Genomic DNA, 23,851 nt, shown 5'->3' on the forward strand with positions numbered 1-23,851 from the left:
ATCCCGGGTGCAGAAATGGCACTACTTGACAAGCCATGTTGTGGTAGGCATCCCACATATAAAGTAGAGGAAGATGAGCGGGGATGTTAGTTCAGGGCCAGTCTTCCTCAGCAAAAAGAGGAGGACTGGCAGCAGATGTTGGCTCAGGGCTAATCTTCCTCAAAAAAAAAAAAAATTTAACTTAAAAAGCAGAACAAAATACCATTTTTAATATCAAAAAGTATAAGTATACACTTATATACAGATTGAGCATCACAATAAATGATACATACATTGTTCATATATTGCTGGTGGGAGTATAAACTTTTACTAACCTCTGCAGAGGGCAATTCATCATCATCCATTAAACTGATAAATGCACATACCTTAAGACCAGCACCCTACTCCAACGTATTTATCCTATGGATATATTCTCACATGTGTTTATAACATATAGATATTCACTGTAGCTTTGTTTGTAATAACAAAAAATGTCAAGTCACCTAAATATCCATTAATAAGGCACTAGATAAGTACATCTGGCATAGTAATACAATGGAATATTACGTAACTTTAAAAAAGAATGAGACAGTTTTAAATGTACTGACAAAAAGATTTCAAAGATATATTGTTACAGTAAAAATACAATGCCTGTATAGAACAGTGCAGGTAGTGAACAATCATTTGCAGGGGAAAAATATATACACACTAATATGGTTCCAAATGTATAGCTATCTCAAAAATATCCAAAAAACTGGAAGGAAATTAGATGGCTAGGGATCAAGGAAGGGACATCTTTTACTATATTTTTCATGCCTTTTGAATTTTTTACCATGTGCGTGATATATATTTTTCTTTTTTTAAGTCACAAGGGACTAAGTATTGTCAGATTCTATTCATATGAAATATCCAAAATAGGTAAATCTATAGAAACAGAAAGCAGATTAGTGGTTACCAGAGGCTGGGAAGAGAGTGGGGAGTGGGGAGTTGACTGCTTAATTGGTCCAGGGTTTCCTTTCAGTGTGATGAAAACGTTCTAGAACTAGATTGTGGTGATGGTTGCACAACATTGCAAATGTGTTAAATGACACTGAATTGCATACTTTAAAATGGTGAATTTTATGTTATGTATATTTTATCGCAACAAACAAATCAAGCATATTTAAAAATCAAATATAAATTAAAACCAATAAAATTTAAAAATCACATTAATTTAATATGATAGCGATATTTTACTGAAACTAAACTGCTAATCACAATACAAATATGGTACCAACAGATGTGGTACCATATTCAGCAAGTCTTTTCTCCAATAGAGCATAGGACGGCTCAATTCTTTCACTATCTTATTTGAATAGACGAAACTTTCATTTGGTAGGAGCAAACCACTTACACATTCTGTCCACCTGTTCTCATCTGCAGACATGAAATCTTGCAATAACACTCAACTATAAGGCCATCCAAAAGATCCAGCATATGCTTACATACTTTTATTCCTATCATTTAAAAGAAAACACAAAATTCTAAGCTTCTCTGGAAATTTATAAACCCCTGACAATATGTCAAATCATCCCAGGGACCTCAGACCCATTAGAAAACACTTATCTCTCCACCAGAGAGAGATTTTATCACTCCCTTTTTTATATCCTTTATCTTCCTCTTTTTACTACCTCTTTCCGCTCAGCCTACAACATACTACCTTAAAAACAACAGTAACAATAAAAACCTCTCTGGTCCCCTGCTGTCCCTCAAGATATTACTCCTTCCATACACAACCAAACTTCCTTATTTAAATAATTTATTTACTTACATTCACTGCCTCCATTTGCCTGTTTCCACTCATCACACACCCATTACAATTTGACTTTTGTTCCAAACACTTTCAGAAACTGTTCTCTCAAATATTACCATATCTACAAACTGTAATGTTCCAGGAGCTTCTTGACTATGTGACTTTTCTAAAGCATTTCAAAGCCAAAGGACTTAGCCAAGGGAACAACTACAAGTTTCTCAAGATCCCTGCATTCAGTCATAACATGTTTTTTAATTCACACTATTTGATCTAAAACCTGAACAAAGGGAAGTTCCTGCCTTTTACGTCACAGTTTTGTGAAGGAAAGTCAAGTGAATAGACAAAATATAACACAAGATAATGTGGTTGAACAGCTTGAGGTAGAATTAATGGTTTCATCTTATACTTCATCAGAATGAGAAGGAATCACAAACAATGAATGAATTTCTTTCTCTTTTCCTAAGGAATGTAAGTATAGCTCCAAATATCAGAAGGTCTGGGGCTGCCTATATTAATTTCCAAAGACTGCTGTAACAAAGTACCACAAACTAGGTGGATTAAGATAACAATTGATTCTCTTACCACCTGGAGACCAGAAGTTCAAACTCAAGGAGTCGGCAGGGCCATTCTCTCTCTGAAGGCTCTAAGGAGAATCCTTCCTTGCCTCTTTCTAGCTTCTGGTGGTTACTAGCAATCTTTGGTGCTCCTTGGCTTGCAAGTGTATTACTCCAATCTCTGCCTCCATTATCACAAGGCCTTTTTCTCCTCATAATGACGCCAGCCATTGGATTTAGGATCACCCTAATCCAGTATGAGCTCAACAGACTTGAAGAGACTTGAAGTGCCAGTGAAGTTCAGCAGAGTGAAAACATCAGGGCTCTTTCAGTTGAGAAAGAAATCAAACTTAAACTAGCTTAAGCAAAAATGGTATTACTGATGAATTGGATATTAAATATTATGAACTACTGTTAATCTTGTTTGGTGTAATAATAATGTTGTGGTTATACAGGAGAAAACATTTATTTTATGAAATACATGTTGAAGCATTTAAAGGTGAAGTGGCATGATATCAGCCACTTATTTTCAAATGGTCCAGAAAAAAAAGTGCACACACAAGCATACACACACACACACACACACACACACTGAGAGAAAGAGCGAACAAATGAGGAAAAATGTTAACAACTATTGAATTTAGGATGATAATCAGATTATTCTTTCAATTTCCCTAAATGTAGGAAATTTTTCAAAATAAAAGGGTGATGGAGGAAAATGAGGACATGCAGGCTTGGACCTCACTTCAAGGTAGATTAGATCTAGGATTGAAAGGATGTCAAAAGGTGAGTGTATACTACATAGGTCTTTCATCTTCATACTTTTCTATATACAACATCACTCTCCAGCAATCACCACAGAAAACAAAATGATTTTCATCATGCTCTTTTCCCCAGTTAACCTCTTTCTCTGAATGAGAGAAAGGAGGGTATCAGGAGGTTGGCACAGGTTCCCCAGTCCAGTGAACATACTAAATCAGAGAAAGGACTAAGGGATTAACGGTTGAGTAAATTAACTCTCTCTTCAATTTATCTTAACTCTTAACTCCTTCTCATATTTAGCATGGAAAATAATGAGAAACTACAGTAGAACACAAATAAAGCCGTGAGTCAGCAACACGTAGGGTATTGTATTCTAGAGTCCAAATATTCTCTGAAGAGATTAGCTACTATGATAGAAAAGAAATAGGCATATGTGGATCATTATCTGCTTGACAGGCTTGACAGTAGAGAAGAAAGCCTGGGAAAATAGGACATTCACCTAACAATGATGGAAGGAAGAAAAGGGTAAGGGAGGGAAGTAAGGAGGAAGAAAATAAGGAGAGAGCAAATCATTGAAACAGGACAGCAGCTAACCTCCACACCCAGAGCTGTCTCTAGGGACTGCCTAAACTGACACCAGCTCCAAAAGTCCTCCTCAACTTGGTCCTGACACTCATTATGGCTTTGGAAAAGTTATGAGTAGCATATAGGTGGCACTGAGGATCCTGGCCAGTTGGGAAAACACAGAATTCCTTTCTGCTCCAACAAGAAATAAACCCACTCATAGGTAAAATTTACTAACCATCATAAAGCTCAAGAATGTCCTTCCAAAATCTCAAGCACTCCAGGCCCTCTGTTGACTTGCACTGGTATCTCAAGGATGGTAGCTACTGTTCAACAGACCAGCAGATGGGGCCCTTTCCCTGAGTCTGTTTACCCAACCAAAAATGAACGAAATGTAATATGGAAAAACGTACTCTTAATGTCGCCTTTCACAAGGCCAAAGAAACATCTGTGAACAATCCTAATTATTTTTTAATTACCTGAAAAATACTGATCTCTTACAGATATAAAAAGAACCACAATCACTATTTTAACTCAATTCAGTAACGGGGGAGGGAGTATTTGTTAAATGCTTGGTTTTCCTGCAATTATATACCTTCATAATAATTCAAATCTGACTGATTTAAAGTTATTCCATGGACTATAATGAATTAGAAATTTTACTCATTTCAAGTTCACTTCTCCAATTTTAGTACTGTCAACGTCGTTTTTTTTCAGTGAGGAAGATTTACCCTGAGCTAACATCTGTGCCAATCTTCCTCTGTTTTGCCTGTGGGACGCCTCCACAGCACAGCTGACGAGTGGGGTAGGTCTGCGCCTGGGATCCAAACCTGCAAACCCAGGCCACCAAAGAGGAGCATGTGGAATTTTAACCATTCAGCTATGGGGCTGGTACCAGAATTTTTTTTTTTTTTTAAATCAAATCTTTAAACACAATTTATTTTGGTACTTGAGGAAAAGATCATATTTGACCAGTAGGTTACAATGAACAGTCTTAGACATAAACCTATAACAAAGCACAAGATTTGAATTACATGGTTATTAATCCAATCATTAAAGATAAATTATAACAACAAAAAATCTGAATTGTCAACAGTCTAGTGGTATTATATCAACAATTTTCAAATATAACAAATTCATTCTTGTAAATAATCAATTTAAATGATACTATAATAAGACTGGTCAAGTGTAAACCTGATGAATAAAAAATACAGTTTTACCTGTATGATGTGGGTCTAATGTTGCCATTGCACATGCCTCAAAACAATATTTTCCCCTGTAATTATCCCCGTGGTTAATTTCTCTAGCACTTTCTTCAGTAGGCAGAAGATTTAAACTGCATTTTCTGGGATCATTTTGTGACTGCAGAAAAGTCTTACTTGTAGCAACCTAAAAGAACAAAATATCAATTTTATGCAGAAATCTAATGTCCCATATTTTTATATGATAGATTCCTAATTTAAAATTTGAGCTACCAGTTTCTTTAAATCTAAATAGGGAATAGATATTTTAAAATAAATTAAAATCCAATTTTTATTGTTTTTTAAACTAGTTTTAATAATGTTATAAAAGCTGAAAGACATAACAGAATGAAAATTATGCTTATAATTATAGTGTATTTTAAACAACATAGAAGAGTTTTTAAACAAATCACAACATGCCATTCTCATAGTTAATTGTTATTTTTCTTGCTAAATTTCTCAGTATTAAAACCACTACTTAAATATTGTTAATTTTTTAGGTGTGATACTGGTACTATCACTGAGTTGTTTTTTTAAAGAGCCCCTATATTTCAGAGACAAACACTAAAATATGTACAAATGAAAAGATATTTCTGGGATTTGTACCAAAATCATGAGTAGGGAGGACCTGGGGAGAGAGTTGGAGAATATAAGGAAGTCCCATATACCTTTTACCCAGATTCACCATTTGCTCACATTTTGCTCCATTTACTTCCTCTTTCTTCCTCCATCCCTCTCTCTCAGTGTGTGCGGGTGTCTGTGTACACATTTGAGAGTAAACTGGAGACACTGTGCTCCTTTTCCTCTGAATACTTCAAAGTATGTTTCCAAAGAGCAAAGACATTCTCTTCCACAATCACAGAAAGATTACCACCGTCAAGAATTTAACATTGGTATAATACTATCAACTAATCCACAGTCCATATTCAGATGTGGTTACTTATCCCAATAATGTTATTTGTATTGTTTTTTCCCTGAGCCAGGATTTAATCCCAGAGCAAACATTACATTTAGTCAGCATGTTTCTTTAGTCTCCCTTAATCTAGAACAGTCCCTGAACCTTTATTCATCCTCTGTGACTTTGATACTTTTGAAGAATACAGACCAATTCTTTTGTAGAATGTCCCTCAATTTGGATTGTCTGATGCTTCCACATAATTAGTTTCAGGCTATGCATTTTGGACAGGAATATCATTATAGTTCATGAGGTCAGGAAGCACATAACATGGATCTGTCCCAGTATTGAAGGTATTCACTTGAGGTAATGTCTGCTAGCTCTCCTTGCAAAGTTAGTATTTACCCCTTTGTAAATTTTTAAATTACGTTGTGAGGAGATACTTGTCTATTCAGATATCCTATTTCCTGATCAAACATTCACCTGCTAGTCTTAGCATCCATCTAACACCATCATTACTTTTGTTTTTATGATTTAGTATTCCACTTTAAGGAAAAGCTTACTCTTCTTCCCAGGTATCTATTTACTTATATCAGTATGGATTCAGATTTGTGTATTAGTCAATGGGTTATTATCCAATACTATATTTGTTTTGATGCTTAATTTGTTTCAGATTTTGTATTTATCAGACCAATCAAATACAAAACCCTTGAAGTCATCAAAAATTATTTTCTTTTCTTTTTTTTTTTTTGAGGAAGATTAGCCCTAAGCTAACATCCGTGCCCATCTTCCTCTATTTTATATGTGGGATACCTGCCGCAGCATGGCTTGACAAGTGGTGCATAGGTCCATGCCCAGAATCCAAACCAGTGAACCCCAGGCCACTGAAGCAGAACGCAAGAACTTAACCACTGCACCACAAGGCCAGCCCCACCAAAGAATATTTTCTTTTTCTTTTTCCTTCCTCTTCTCCCCAAAGACCCCCAGCATGTACTTGTATATTTTAGTTGTAGGTTCTTCTAGTTCTGCCATGTGGGACATCACCTCAACATGGCTTGATTAGCAGTACTAAGTCTGTGCCCAGGATCCAAACCAGTGAAACCCTGGGCCGCCAAAGCAGAGCATTTGAACTTGGTTAAGTAACCAAGGTTAAACAGCTGGGATTTGACCTCAGGCAGTCTGGTTCCAGAAGCCTTGCTCTTAATCACTTCACTGTACTACCTCTGTTCAGGTAATGCTTTCAGGAGGAAGCAGGGTTCCTCACTCCCACCCCACATTCCTCAGCCATGGGGGTGGTCCACCAAACAACATTTTCTTAGTATGGATTAATTCAATCTAAATGAGAAATAATTTAAGAATAAAAGTTTAAGAATAGAATGAACAAAGGAAGGGGAAGGTAGAGTTGACTGCTAGGTTTAACACTTTTAGGCTTTCTCATGCTGCCTTGTTTGAAAATAGCTATATAATTTGAAAAATGCCTACCTCACTAGTTTTAAAAAATAAAGTAACTGTTTAGTTTCCTGATATAATTGTAAAAAGAAAAGAATAAATCAGTGTTTGGGGTTTGGAAGTAGTCCTCAGAAACTACATCAGAAAATAAACCTTAAGACAAGGGTGTCAAGACAATTCACCTGGGGAAAGAACAGTCTTTTCAACAAATGGTCTTGGAACAACTAGATATCCACATGCAAAAGGATGAAATTGGACTCCTACTTCACACCATAAATGAATAGTAACTGTAAATGGGTCATAGGCTGAAATGTAAGAACTAAAACTATAAAACTCTTAGAATAAAATACAGGAGTAATCTTCACGACCTCCTTAGATATAAAACCAAAATCACATAGTAGCAACACCAAAAAAAATTAGATAAATTGGACTTCATCAAAATTAAAAACTTTTGTGCTACAAATGATACTATCAAGAAAGTGAAGGCCAGATACTTTTGGAGTGACGTCAAGATCATGGAAGAGTGAGCGTCCCCAGTAATCTCTCCCCTCCAAAATACAACAAAAAGGTAATTCATACTCCAACAGAGGACACTAAACACAACACCAAAAACATCTGACACACAGCCATATGACAGAGGGTGGAGAGGCTGGAGCCCCCCTTGGAGGAGGTGGAACGGGGTAAGAGCAAACTTCGCTCCCTCTCCTAAAGACTGTGATCTGGGACTGCAGAACACCTCTGAGAGGGGAGGAATGGGGGAGGGGAAGTTAATTTGTAAGAACATCACGGATCACCAGTTGGCCCTTGCAGCCTAGAGGGAAGCCCTCTACTGGGGCGAAGGGTCTCACGGAGGGTGACCTTATCAAGCCAACACCCCAGGAGAGCAGACAGCGAGAGCAGAGAGAGAAAACCCTGAGAGCATGCAGGAGAAAGCATTTTTTCTCCAATTTTTTCTCCAAGAAACCAATTTTACTGATTGGTTTAGTCAAAGGAAATAAGAGGCCAACAGAAAAGGGACTATCTTATCCAAACGATTTTGAATACAAACCTCATGGCAACCACTAAACAAAACAGCAGAACAGAGACACAAATAATGAGAAAACGGAGAGTGATATCAGCATCATGGTGGAGTGAACTTACCCAGGACTCTCCCCTCCAACATACAATAAAAAGGGACATCCATACTCAAACAGAAGACATCCTAACAACACAAAAACCTCAGAGAGACATGCAGCCACATGACAGAGGGCGGAGAGGCTGGAGACGCCCTCGGAGGAGCTGGAACGGGGTAAGAGAGAACTTCGCTCCCTCTCCTAAAGACTACAATCACTGCAGTGGGAGGATCTGTGAGGGAAGGGCAGGGGAGGGGTCGCTCATTCACAGGATCACCCCGGACTCCCACAGGCCCTTGCAAGCTAGACAAAAGCCCTCTAATGGGGTAAAAGCTTTCCTGGGGGTGACCTCATGGAGACCAGACAGCAAGAGCTGATCAAGAAATCCCGGAGTGCACACAGGAGAAAGCACCCCTCCCCACCACCTGCTCAGATCAACTCCAGCCCCTAGGATCTCAGCTGAAGGTGGAGGGCTCAGGATATGCAGTTCTCGAGCCCCACCCAATCGTGATAGGCTGTAACTGCAACCAAATAATATCAGAATGAGAAAGAGACGACCTTCCAACATCCCACACTACATCAAATCTCCAGACCAAAGGGAAAATGACAAGCACCCAGAACTCAGTCCTGAGGACACAGAAATATCTAAGTTAAATGACAATGAATTCAAAATAGCCATCATCAAAAAACTCAACAAGGTAAAAGAGAATGTAGAGAAACAATTCAACAAGTTCAGGAGTTACTTCAAGAAAGAGATTGAAACTATAAAGAAGAATCAATCGGAAATATCAGAGATGAAAGATACACTGGAAAAGATAAAACAAAATACGGATCTTCTCAATGCTCGAGTGGACATCATAGAGGAGCAAATCAGCATAATCGAAGATACACATGATGAAATGCTCCAGACAGAGGAGGAGAGAGAATTAAGACTAAAAAGAAATGAACAAAGTCTCCAAGAACTATCTGACTCAATGAAGAAATGCAACACAAGAATTATAGGTATTCAAGAAGGTGAAGAGAAGGAGAATGGAGCAGAAAGCAGGTTCAAAGAAATAATAGCTGAGAACGTCCCAAATCTAGAGAAAGAGAAGGAAATATGTGTGGAAGAAGCTTGCAGATCTCCTAGATCTGTCAATGTAAAAAGACCTACTGCAAGACATATAGTAGTAAAACTGGCAAAAATGAATGACAAAAAAAGGAGACTCAGGACAGAAAGGCAGAAGAAAATAACCTACAAAGGAACCCCACTCAGGCTTTCAGCGGATTTCTCTGCAGAAACCTTACAAGCTAGGAGAATGGAACAACATAGCCAAAACTTTAAGACAAGAATCTTCAGCCAAGAATACTCTATCGAGCAAAAATATCCTTCAGATATGAGGGAGAAATTAAATCTATTCCAGACACACAAAAGCTAAGGGACTTCATAACCACGAAACCCCCACAACTACAAGAAATACTCAAGAAGGCCCTCATACCTGAAAAAAAAAAAGGAGAAACGGGTGACAAAACACACAGTAAGGAGATAAATAGGTAGACAGAATCAGACTAGGATAGCAAATATTCAACTATAGCATTAGGCTAAAGGGAAGTAAAACAACAAAATCAAAGACAATCTTGTCACTTTATCCACAAAGTCACAACACAAGTTGGAATAAGATATGAGAAAAATAATTTAGGAGGGGAGGAGGAAAGGGACTGAATCTGTTTAGACGAAGGAAATAAGAGGCCATGAAAAAAACGGACTATCTTATACACAAGATTCTGAATACAAACTTCAGGATAACCACTAAACAAAAAACCAGAACAGAGACACAAAAAACGAATAAAGAAAAAACAAAGAAACACATCATAAAAAACTATATAATTCAATGGGTAGACCAAAATACACAGGACGAGAAACAAAGGAGATGCAGGAAAACCAGAAAGCGAGTGACAGAATGACAGCATTAAGCCCTCATACATCAGTAATCACCCTAAACGTAAATGGACTGAATTCTCCAATAAAAAGACACAAAGTGGCGAGATGGATTAAAGAACAAGACCCAACAATTTGCTGCCTCCAGGAAACACATCTCAGCTCCAAAGACAAACAAATGCTCAGAATGAAGGAGTGGAAGACGATAATCCAAGCTAATGGCAAACAAAAGAAAGCAGGCATCACAATACTTATATCAGACAAAGCAGACTTCAAGATAAGACAGGTAAAGAGAGACAAAGAGGGGCAGTATATAATGATCAAAGGGACACTCCATCAAGAAGAAATAATGCTTATAAATATCTATGCACCCAACACAGGAGCACCAAAGTTCATAAAGCAACTATTAACAAACCCAAAAGAAGATATTAAAAATAAAACAATAATACTGGTGGACCTCAACATCCCACTCACATCAATGGATAGATTATCCAGACAGAAAATCAATACGGAAACAGTGGAATTAAATGAAAAGCTAAACCAGTTGGACTTAATAGACATATATAGAACACTCCATCCAAAAACAGCAGAATACACGTTCTTCTCAAATGCACATAGAACATTCTCAGGATAGATCATATGTCAGGAAACAAGGCAAGCCTCAATAAATTTAAAAAATTGAAATAATACCAAGCATCTTTTCCAATCATAATGCTATTAAGCTAGAAACTACAAGAAAAAAGCTGAGAAAGGGACAAAGATGTGGAGATTAAACAACATGCTATTGAACAAGCAATAGATCATTGAAGAAATTAAAGGAGAAATCAAAAAATATCTGGAGACAAATGACATTCTTCACGGAAATAGAACAAAGAATCCTAAATACCATGCCTTCTCAGACAAGGGAAACAAAAGAAAAAGTAAACAAGTGGGAATTCATCAGACTAGAGCACTTCTGCAAGGCAAAGGAAACAAGGATCAAAACAAAAAGACAACCCACCAATTGGGAGAAAATATTTGCAAATCATATATCCGATAAGGGGTTAATCTCCATAACGTATAAAGAGCTCACACAGCTGAACAACAAAAAAACAAACAGCCCAATCAAAAAGTGGGCAGAGGAGATGAACAGACATTTTTCCAAAGAAGATATACAGATGGCCAATAAACACATGAAAAGATGTTCAACATCACTAATCATCAGGGAAATGCAAATCAAAGCTACAGTAAGATACCACCTTAAGACTGTTAAAATGGTCTAAGACTAAAAATGCCTTAAGACTAAAATGGCATAACACTAAGAATAAACATAACAAATGTTGAAGAGGGTGTGGAGGGATGGGAACCCTCACACACTGCTGGTGGGAGTGCAAACTGGTGCAGCCACTTTGGAAAACAGTATGGAATTTCCACAAAAATTTAAAAATAGAAACACCATATGATTCAGCTATCCCACTACTGGGTATCTAACCAAACAACTTGAAATCAACAATCCAAAGTAATATATTATACCCCTATGTTCATTGCAGAACTACTCACAATAGCCAAGACATGGAAACAATCCAAGTGCCCATTAACTGATGATTAGATAAAGAAGATGTGATAATATACATATAATGGAATACTACTCAGCCAGAAAAAAAGACAAAATCACCCCATTTGCAATAACATGGATGGACCTGGAGGGAATTATGCTAAGGAAAATAAGCCAGACTGAGAAAGACAAACACCAGATGATTTTACTCATATGTGGAATATAAACAAGCACATGGACAAAGAAAACAGTTCACTGGTTACCAGGGGATGCAGGTAGGGAGGTGGGCAGAGGGGGTGAAGGGGAGCACCTATGTGGTGACAGACAAGAAATAATATACAAATGAAATTTCACAATGACGTAAAGTATTATGACCTCAAATTAAAAAAACAAAAAAAAGGAAGTGAAGACAAGCCAACAGAATGGGAGAAAATATATCCAAATCACACATCTGATATGAGACCTATATCTAGAATATATAAAGAACTCTTACAATTCTACAATAAAAAGCAAATAACCCAATTTAAAAAAGGACAAAGGATCTGAATAGACACTCCTCCAAAGAAGATATACAAATGGGCAATAAGCATGTATAAAGATGCTCAACAACATTAGCCACCGTGGAAATGCAAATCAAAATCCCAAATGAAATACTACTTCACCCACTAGTATGGTTATACTCAAAAAGATAGTAATAAGTGTTGGCAAGGATGTGGAGGATTGAAACCGTTATACATTGATGGTGGGAATGAAAATGGTGCAGCCACTTTGGAAAAGCACTGGCTTTTTAAAAACCATTAAAAAGTTAAAAATGAAGTTATCATATGATCCAGCAATTCCACTCCTAGGAATGCACCCAAGAGAAATGAAAATATATGTCCACACAAAATTTTGTACACAAATGTTCCTGAGCATTATTCATAATACCTGATAAATTAAAAAGTGGAAACAACCCAAACACCAATCAACTGATGAACAGATAAATAAAATATGGTCTATTAATAGAACGGAACATTATTTGGTGTGGTAGGCAGAACAATGCCTCCCAAAGATGTCCAGGCTCTAATCCCCAGAACTTGTGAATATGTTATCTTATATAGCAAAAGGGACTCTGCAGATGTGATTAAGGTTAAGGACCTTGAGATGGAGAGAGTGTCCTGGATTATCCAGGCAGGCCCAAGTAATCAAGTGAGTTCCGGTTTCAGAGAACCAGAGAGATGGCAACATGAGGACTCAAGTTGCCATTGCTGGTTCTGAAAATGGAAGGGGGCCATAAGCAAAGGAATCAGGTGGTGTGCAGAACCTAGAAAAGGCAAAGGAAACAGATTATTTCCTAAAACTCCAGAAATGAATGCAACCCTGCCAATACCTTGATCTTAGCCCAGTGAGACCTGTGTTAGACTTGTGACCTACAGAATTATAAGATAATACATTTTGTCTTGTTTTAAGCCACTAAATTTGTGGTAATCTGTCACAGCAGCAACAGAAAACTAATAAATTTGGCAATAAAAAGGAAAGAATTACTGATACATGCTACAACATAGATGAGCCTTGAAAACACTATGATAACTGAAAAAAGGCCAGTCACAAAAGGACACATGTTATATGATTCTATTTATATGAAATGTGCATTACAGGCAAATCTATGGAAACAGAAAGTAGATCAGTAGTTGCCAAGCACTGGGAGATATGAAGAAAAATGGGGAATGAGTACTGATGTGTATAAGGTTTCTTTTTAGAGTGATGAAAATGTTCTAAAAGTGATTTTCGTGATCATTGCACCATTTATACAGTCATGCATCACTTAAGGATAGGGATACAGTCTAAGAAATGCCGCATTAGGCGATTTTGTTGTTAGGAGAACATCACAGAGTGTAGTTACACAAACCTAGATGGTACAGCCTAGTACACACCTAGGCTACATGGTACTAACCTTCCTGGAGCATCTTGTCTATGCAGTGCATTGTTCACTGAAACATCGACACACAACACATGACTGTACTAAAGACCACTGAATTGTAGCAGGTAGATTGCATGGTGCGTAAACTGTGTTTAAATAAGCCACTTTTAAAAAAAAGAAACTTTACTTAAAATGAGAAACTGTTTTCTCCTTACACTGCAGCCAGAATTCCAAAGAAATGTAGGGTAAAACAAACACACACAGAGCAAAAAAAGGAGAGTCAAAAATTAATAGATACTTTTGGGGCTGTCCCCATGGCCAAGTGGTTAAGTTTATGCACTCCGCTTCAGTGCCCGGGGTTCGCTGGCTCAGATCCTGGGTGTGGACCTATGCAACACTCATCAAGCCACGCCATAGCAGCATCCCACACAGAAGAACTAGAATGACTTATAACTAGGACATACAACTATGTACTGGGGCTTTGGGGAGGAAAAATCAAAACATGAGGAAGATTGGCAACAGATGTTAGCTCAGGGCCAATAGTCCTCAGGAAAAAAAATTAGTAGACATTTTCAACAACAAAAAGATAAACAACCAATTAAAAACTTGAAAGGACTTGAATAGATATTTCTCCAAAGATATACAAATGGCCAATAAGCACACGAAAAGATGCTCAGCATCACTAGTAATTAGGGAAATGCAAATTAAAACCACATTGAAATACCACTTCACACCAACTAGGATGGCTACAATCAAAATCAACAAGAAGAAAAAAAACAGCACAAAACAAGTGTTGCTGAGGATGTGGAGAAATTAGAACCCTCAGATGTTGCTGGTGCGAATGCAAAATGGTGCAGCAGCTGTAGAAAGCAGTTTGGTAGTTCCTCAGAAAACTAAACAGAGAATTACCACATGACTTAGCAATTCCCCTCCTAGGTATATACCCAAGAAAACTGAAAACAGGGACTCAAAAAGAAACCTGTATGCCCAATGTTCAGAGCAGCATTATTCACAATAGCCAAAAAGTGAAAATAACCCAAGTATCCATCAATAAACAAATGGATAAACAAAATAAGGAATATACATACAATTGAATGTTACTCAATCATACAAAGCAATGAAGTTCTTATACATGCTGCAACATGGATGACCCTTAGAAACATGACACCAAATGAACTAAGTCAGATACAAAAGGGCAAATATTGGATCCGGCCCAGTGGCACAGCAGTTAAGTTTGCACGTTCCGCTTCAGCGCTCCAGGGTTTGCCAGCTCAAATCCCAGGCGTCAACCTACGCAGTGCTTATCAAGCCATGCTGTGGCAGGCATCCCACATATAAAGTAGAGGAAGATGGGCACAGATGTTAAGCTCAGGGCCAGTCTTCCTCAGCAAAAAGAGGAGGATTGGCAGCGGATGTTAGATCAGGGCTAATCCTCCTCAAAAAAACAAAGGGCAAACATTTTATAATTCCACTTATATGAGGTACCTAGAGTAGTCAAATTCATGGAGGTAGAAAGTAGAATAAAGATTAACAGGAGGTGGGTGGAGGGGTGATAGGAAGTTATTACTTTATGGTTACAGAGTTTCTGTTTGGGGTAGTGACACAGGTTTGAAAACAGATAGTGGGGACTGTTGCAAAACAGTATAAACATAATTAATACTACTTACTTGCACAGTTAAAAATGGCAAAATGGCAAATTTTATACTATATATATTTTACCACAATAAAAAAAGAGAAAAAAGATTAGTAGACTTTAATCTCTGTAACATAAATGGATCAGAGAATTGTAGAGTAGCAGAAATGTCGATTGTCCATTTCATATACTTTCTATATACCTTTCTATACCTTCTATACATCTACGACAAAATAGTCTTTTCTCTTAATGGTAAAAGGACATATATTAAGACTGCCTCAAGCATTTACTTTTTGTAAGTAAAAATGAAAGGAAACGTCCAGAAGAGTGATATAAATAATTATTTATATGTTTTCTCTTTAAATTGCCTTACCTAAAGTTTTCACTTATTTATGTGGCCATCTTTAACAAAAACACTGATCAGAATTTTTTTTCTACTGTTACCAAAAGTTTATTTTATAGACGCAACTGTATGTGATTCCTTAAAAAAAACAATTAGTCATTATTTCCAAGGTTTTTGGAAAACTTTGTCAGAGACACTGAAAATTCCCATAGGCAGTAAGTATTGTTAACTCTTTAAATGGTAACTCTTTAAATGGTTTCTCTATATTATACTTCCTTTACTTTTTTACCTCCAATAATTTTATATCTGGATTCAGCTTTGTAATCTCTTCATTCAGACTTGGATTACTTCTTGCCGGTGGTATAAATTTTGGTTTTTTGAAGGGATTCCCTTGCAACTGGCTTGGTGCTGCAGATCGTCTCATATTCAGCAGTACTAACCTGAAAAAAAAACCCAGAACAAAAAGCATCCATAAGTCTGATTAGAATTAACTCCAAATATGAAAATAGCTCATCACAACCACCATGATAGCTTTGAAAACAAGAGAATAAGCCTATAAAAAGCCTTAGAAAACAAATTCAATAGCCAGTAAAATTTTATTTTCCATCACAGAGGGCTTTTGAAAAGAATTTAAGATTTAAATTGGATAGTGCAAACTTGACATATATTACATCAATTTTGATAACACTATAGATTACATAATGATGATATAGTCTGTAACACAATTTAGATAGTAGTTTCAAAATCAAAGGAAACATAATTATTCATACACATATATCAAGTATGTTGCTTTTTTCCTATTCCACTAATCCATAAACTGCATGAGGGTAGCAATCACACTTGTTTTCTTCACCACTCTATAAGCAGCATCAACCACAATGCCAGATACATTACAATCACTAACAAGTATTTTTGAATGAAATCCTGGCAATTCAAGGACACATTTACAATTCAATTTGTTTTTACTATCCTATTTCCTTTTAAAACAGTGGAATTTTTAAATATGCAAATCAAGAGACTAGAATGAGGTTTCCTAACTTTTGCTCAATATTATTTCCACCAGGGCTGTACTGGGGAGACAGATGGAAGACAAGAACATTACATACATACATCATGCTTCTGTAATGGACAGCAGCAAGCAATTCAATTCAAAGCATTTTCGGGCCAGCCCAGTAGCACAGCAGTTAAGTGCGCTCATTCAGCTTCAGTGGCCCGGGGTTCGCCAGTTTGGATCCCGGGTGCGGACATGGCACCGCTTGGCAAGCCATGCTGTGGTAGGTGTCCCACATATAAAGCAGAGGAAGACGGGCACGGATGTTAGCTCAGGGCCAGTCTTCCTCAGAAAAAAGAGGAGGATTGGCAGCAGTTAGCTCAAGGCTAATCTTCCTCAAAAAAAAAAAAAAGCACACATTTTCACAAAACAGTATACAACATAAGCTATCACCAAGGATGTGCATAGCTACCAAAATGATTTATTTAACCCAGAAATTCTACTTCTGGGAATTTACACTAAGGAATTATCAAAAATATACTCAAAGAATTATGTACAAGGATAATCACGCCAGTATTAATTATAGCAGGGAAAAAAAGGAAATTTAAATTTCCATAACAAGGTACTAGATAAATAAATTGTTATACCCACAGAATAGAATACACTTTCTTCACATAACACTAAAACTGAGTTACTGCTGCAGTTTCCCAAGCAAGCTGTGTTCTCTTTTCCTCTAGGCCTTTGAACAAACTTTCCCCTATACAGTGTTGGAAATGTCTTTTCCCATTTTTCTCTGCCTGATTAATTCTAATTTATTCTTGAGGACTCTTAACTATGAGCCCTTTTCATCTTCTCCCCACAGACTGGATTAGAGGCCCTTCCTATGTGTGCACTTTTCACACTGTAATGAAATTGCCTGTTATTTCCCCCAAGTATAAACTGCTGGATCAGGTATGAAGTCTTATATTCCACTCAAAACCATATTGCCAATAACAAACACAAAGAAGGCATTCAGTATTTGTTATATGTATGATTCTACAGCCATTAATGAAAAAAAAATCACATTTTAAAAGAATGTTTAACCACATGATTAATGTTTTTGATATATCAAATGAAAAATGGCTATAAAAAGCAATTAAGGTTGCAGGATACAATGTTAATATACAAAAGTCAATCACTTTCCTATATACCCAACAATGAACAAGCGGAATTTGAAGTTAAAAACACAATACCATTTACATTAGCACCCAAAAATACTGAAATACTTAGGCATAAATCTAATAAAATACGTACAAGTTCTATATGAAGAAAACTACAAAACTCTGCTGAACGAAATAGAAGAACTAAATAAATGGACAGCTATTCCATGTTCATGGATACAAAGACTCAACATTCTCAAGATGTTAGTTCTTCTCACTTCACCTATAGATTCAATGCAATCCCAACCAAAATCCCCACAAGTTATTTTGTGATTACTGACAAATTAATGCTGAAGTTTAAAGAGAGACAAATGACCCAGAATAGCCAACAAAATATGGAAAGGAAAGAACAAGTTTAGAAGACTGACACTACCTGACTTCAACACTTACTATAAAGCTACAATAATCAAGACAGTGGGGTATTGGTGAAATAATAGACAAATAGATCAACAGAACAGAATAAAGAGCCCAGAAATAGACCCACATCGATATAGTCAACTGATCTTTCACCAAGGAGCAAAGGCAATACAATGGAGCAAAGACAGTTTTTTCAACAAATAGTGATGGGACAACTCAACATCCACACGCAAAAAAATGAATCTAGGCACAGACCTCACACTCTTCACAAATATTAACTCAAAATGGGTCACAGAACTAAAGATGAAACACAAAACTATAAAACTGCTAAAAGATAACATAGGAGAAAACCTAGATGACCTTGGGTATGGTGATGACTTTTTAGCTGCAACACCAAAGGCATAATCTATGAAAGAAATAACTGATAAGCTGAACTTCATTAAAATTAAAAACTGCTGCTGTGTAAAAAGGCAACGTCAAGCGAATGAAAAGAGAAGCCACAGACTGGGAGAAAATATTTGCAAAAGACACATTTGATAAAGGACTGTTATGCAAAATATACAAAGAACTCTTAAAACTCAACACGAAAATAACCCAATTAAAAAGTTGGCCAAAGATCTTAATAAACATCTCACCAAAGAAGATATTCAAATAGCAAATAAGCATATGAAAAGATACTCCAAAAGATAATATGTTATCAAGAAAATGCAAATTAAAACAACAGTGAGATACCACTACACACCTAATAAGAATGGCCAAAATGTGGAAGACTGACACCACCAAATGCTGGTGAAGATGTGGAGCAACAGGAACTCTCAATCACTGCTGGTGGGAATGCAAAATGGTACAGGCACTTTGGAAGACAGTTTGATGTTTTCCTACAAAACTAAACACACTCTTAAAATACAATAACTCCTTTCAACACGAAGTTGAAAACTAACGTCCACACAAAAAACTGCATACGGATGTTTATAGCAACTTCATTCGTAATTGCCAAAACTTAGAAGCAACCAAGATGTCCTTCAGTAGGTGAATGGATAAATAAACTGTGGTGCATCCAGACAATGGAATATTATTCAGCACTAAAAAGAAACAAGTTGTCAAGGCATGAAAAGACATGGAAGAACCTTAAATGTGTATTACTAAGTGAAGGAAGCCAATCCAAAAAGGGTACATTCTTTATAATTAAAACTATATGACATCCTGGAAAAGGCAAAACCATGGAGACAGTAAAAAGATCAGTGGTTGCCAGGGATTTGGGAGGTGGGGGGATGAAAATGAGAGCACAGAGGATTTTTCAGGCAGTGAAAATATTCTATGATACCATAAGGAGGGATACATGTCATTATACTTTTATCCAAACTTATAGAGTGTACAACTCCAAGAATGAACCCTAATGTAAACCAGGGACTTTGGGTGATTATGTGTGTCAATGCAGGTTCATTAACTGTAACAAATGTACCCCTCTGGTGAAGAATGTTATAATGAAGGAGCATATGCATGTGTGAGGGCAGGGAATACATGGGAAATCTCTACCTTCCCTTCAATTTTGCTGTGAACCTAAACTGCTCTAAAAAAAATAAAGTTTTAATTTAAAAAATGGCTACAAACCATGTTTAGCATCATTTCAATTTTATAAAAGAAAAAAAATACAGAAAATAGTATGTGTGTATGATAAAAGACTAGAAAACAAAGGGGCATGACAAACTTTTGGGAGTGAGAGAAAAATCTGTATCAGATTATAACGTGGTTACAAATTTGTCAAAATTCATCAAAGTATACACACTGAACTATACACCATAAATTATAAGTCTATAAAGATTTTGAAAAGACTACAAAACACAGGCTACAACTTTAACACTGATTATGTCTAGATATTAGAATTACCAGTAATTTTTACTTTCTTCTGAGTTCTTTTCTATATACTTCCAATTTTCTACAAGGAAAATGTTACCTCTGTAACAGGGAAAGTGCCACTAACTAGATTTTTTAATTACTATAGTTCATCAAATCTAGGATGCCATCAATTGTAAGATGTGCTATTATTTTATGCACCAAGAAAGAAAAGAGTGCATCAACCAAATTGTGACACGCCATCATTGATGGCTAGACATTTTCCAATTTCAGCAGTTAAAATGATGAAATACATGAGTAACTGATAAACAGCAAACCTGTATAAAGTTTGAGGGATTAGCAGTGGAGGACATTCTCTACTGTTTCTTATTCAAGGGCAAAACAGATCTCTATTAGCACAATCTTAGAGCAAATTATTAAACAGATGTTTTGTGACTATCTGTTTACTTTAGAGGCATATTTATCACTACCAGTAGTCAATACGGATTCTGTTCAAACAAGTCATGCCAAAGTAACCTCATTAACCTCATTTCCATTTTACAATAGGTTAGTAGAATATTACATGTCTCTAGATATGTAATTGTCACAAATTTGAAATTGACACAAGCTAACTGCAACAAGATGATTTGAAAGCAAGTGTTAGGCCCTGCCTTTAGACTCAGTTACTTATTCATCAAATAAAACAGAACAATGGGAAGTTCAGATGAAAATCTCAAGGCTTTTAGATGACCATAGCTCAACTGAAATAACAATGAGCCTACTTAAAGTAATAAATTCTAGATATGACCTCCACATCATGAAATGTAATAGGATCTATTCTCTGCATTTAGTCAGATCCCACTATAATACTGTGAAAAGTCTGACTGACACATTTTTAAAAGGAACACTAGAAAAACATAGTTGCTAGAAATTTGGAGCAAGTTATTTAAACTCTCTAGATACTAATTTCCTCATTTGTAATATAAAAAGATAGACTAGATGATAAAATTTCTTTCAACACTAAATTCTAAGACTCACCAGTTTAAACCCTTCTACACTTAATATATGATTTCTAATTTTCCAACCCTCCTATTTATCTTGTAAACGAATAAAGAAAATAATAACGAATTTGAGAATGTAGACATGTGAGAAGCAGTAGAGTGGTAGTTAAAAAAACAAACACTGGGGGCTGGCCCCGTGGCCGAGTGGTTAAGTTCGCGCGCTCCGCTGCAGGCGGCCCAGTGTTTCATTGGTTCGAATCCTGGGCGCGGACATGGCACTGCTCATCAGACCACGCTGAGGCAGCGTCCCACATGCCACAACTAGAAGGACCCACAACGAAATATACAACTATGTACCGGGGGGCTTTGGGGAGAAAAAGGAGAAAAATAAAATCTTAAAAAAAAAATAAAAATAAATAAAAAATAAAAATAAAATAAAAAAAAAAAAAACACTGGAGGGGCCCAGGGTAGCAAAGTGGTTAAGTTTGGCACAATCCACTTAGGAGAGCCGGTTCACAGTGCAGATCCCAGGATGGGACCTATGTCACTCATCAGCCATGCTGTGGCAGCGACCCACATACAAAATACAGGAAGACTGGCAACACATGCTACCTCAGGGTGAATCTGCCTCAGGAAAAAAAAAAAAAAATTCACCATAAAAAAAGAGACTGGAGCCAGTCCAAGTCAACTAGTTCCACCACTGACATAGGAAGGCATCCATCAAGCCAATAATTTGTTCATGCATTTCAAAGTAAACTGCAGACATCAGTACATTTCCCCCTAAATACTTCAGCATCCTTTTTACTTCTTAAATTAGTGCTATTTGACCCCTTTTCCTAGGCCCCAGAAATAATGTCCATTTGGCAGCCCTGCCATGTTGCCACAACTTCTGCAATGAGACTAACACCTTCCTGCTTCTGTCCTCCCAAGTAAAATGGCAAGTCCAGGCTGACAGCTGCAACACATCAGAAGGCCTAAATTATCTGGCAATATAGTGTAAAAATTAAGAACACACCTTTGGAGGCAAATGCCTGAATATAAATCTGGACTGACGCTTCCTAGCATGTGATCTTGCACAGTTTAATTAACCTCTTTGTGTGTCCGTTTCCTCATCTATACAAGGGGGTACAATAATCATAATTACTCATAGGATTCTTGGGAGAATTAAACGAAATACTTAAAGCACTTGGAACAAAGCTTGACACATAGTAAGCACTCATTATTATCTATACTACTACTATCTACAATTATTATTGGATGTTTAATACATGAGGTCCTACGAGAGTAGAGAAGGTCCCGTGAGGGATGAGTGAAGGATGTAGCTCGACAAAGGGAATGAGGGCCCAAATCTATGGATTCATTTGGGCTTTTAAGGAGGGATGGGGTGCAACCATCAAACCTCTAGGAGGCAAGAATGTAAATAAAACAATCTAAAACCTGTAAGATCTTCCTGCTGTTAGCCTTCTAACTACGTTAGGCAGTAGTTATTTCACTTCGTGGTTTAAGCTGCTCCTTTAACTTTGTGGCCCCGCTAAACTAGCCTACAAAAATCCTCCATTAATTAATTAGTACCGTGCAGGAGAACGTAGATTGATCCTGGAGGAAACAAACCCAAGGGCCACAAGAGCAGAGCGGGAAGACCCCAGAGATAGCGCAGAGGCACCACTGCCCGGAGTCGCCTCTGCCGGGGCCTCCCCAGCACACAAACGCACCCCCACACCCCGCCCTCGACCACCAGCCACCACAGGGCCAGCAGCGAGGGCGTCCCTCACACTTCAGATCGCACTCCGGGACCCGCAGGAGGTGACCACGGCGGCTCCGCCGCCTTCCTTCCCTCCTCCCTCGGAGGCCTGCTCCGGCGCCCCTCCCCGCTTTGTCTTGCACGAGCCTGCAGGCTGTCGCAGCTTCACAAGCCTTCCCCTCTAGTGACGCACCAGCGAGGACCCGACAGAAGCCGTGGGTCCAGCCAAGAAGAACCGGGTTAGACTGCCCTCCGCTCACCGCCGGAGGAACTCAAGGCTCCCGCCGCCTTGGCGCAGCCAATCGCGGACAAGACCCCCGCTCGTGCGCACTACTTCTCCGACGCAGTGCCCGGTCCAGCCCGACTCTGATTGGACAACCTTACCGCATCATTGCGCATGACCCTTTGCGTTTCTCTTTTAGAGCTTCTAAATTTGGCTCCGGTTTATGGTTCAATTCCAAAGATATGCATTTGATTCCTATAGTCAGATATGGCGTAGACGCTGAGGCTACAGACCTCATTTTAAGACAGATGACCCATACTTCTTAAAACTGAGAACATCTACATGAATATGGTCATGCAATTTGATGGTTTGCGTAGCAGTATTTGCTTTGAAAAATAGTATGCAAATATAATGGATTTTACCACAAAGCTCTTAAATTATGCTTCATTTTAGGAATGAAGTGACTTCAGCAACTTTGTTAAAATAATATATCCCTTTAAAGTTCCTGGCCCAAATAGGCAAACTGACGTTTTAAAAGTGGTCCAACACTTTAATATGGTGACAAGATAGAAATACATAGGTCCTGGGCCTTTTAATATAAAAGTATCTCCAAATCAGGCCACCATCTGTAGTAACTAGAAAAATATTCCACTTTGAACAAAGCGCTTAAAAATGTGTGAAAATAATTATTTTCATCATCTAGCCTACTTTTCAAAAGCAGGTAACTCTAAAAGTATGTAAAGAATTAGGAAGTATTAAATTTTACCAAATTGTGACTATAATTTTTTTATATAGCAAATTGTTATAATTTTTTGGACTTTATTTTGGCA

General features: G+C 37.5%; 1 protein-coding gene across 2 annotated transcripts in view; it reads right to left on the reverse strand.

The window, feature by feature from the left end:
* RAD54B (RAD54 homolog B) overlaps positions 1 to 23,128 on the reverse strand; it is a 127,303-nt gene extending 104,175 nt beyond the window's left edge. For both annotated transcript variants that reach the window (XM_070630667.1, XM_070630668.1), the window contains exons 1-3: positions 22,992 to 23,128; positions 15,966 to 16,116; positions 4,872 to 5,040 (exon numbers count right to left, since the gene is read on the reverse strand). In XM_070630667.1, coding sequence (XP_070486768.1) covers positions 4,872 to 5,040; positions 15,966 to 16,100 — 304 coding nt within the window. In that variant the 5' untranslated portion in view covers positions 16,101 to 16,116; positions 22,992 to 23,128. The remainder of the gene's footprint in view (positions 1 to 4,871; positions 5,041 to 15,965; positions 16,117 to 22,991) is intronic.
* Positions 23,129 to 23,851: the final 723 nt, after the last annotated feature.

Source organism: Equus przewalskii, chromosome 8 (genome assembly GCF_037783145.1).
Source record: "Equus przewalskii isolate Varuska chromosome 8, EquPr2, whole genome shotgun sequence".
Lineage (NCBI taxonomy): Eukaryota > Metazoa > Chordata > Mammalia > Perissodactyla > Equidae > Equus > Equus przewalskii.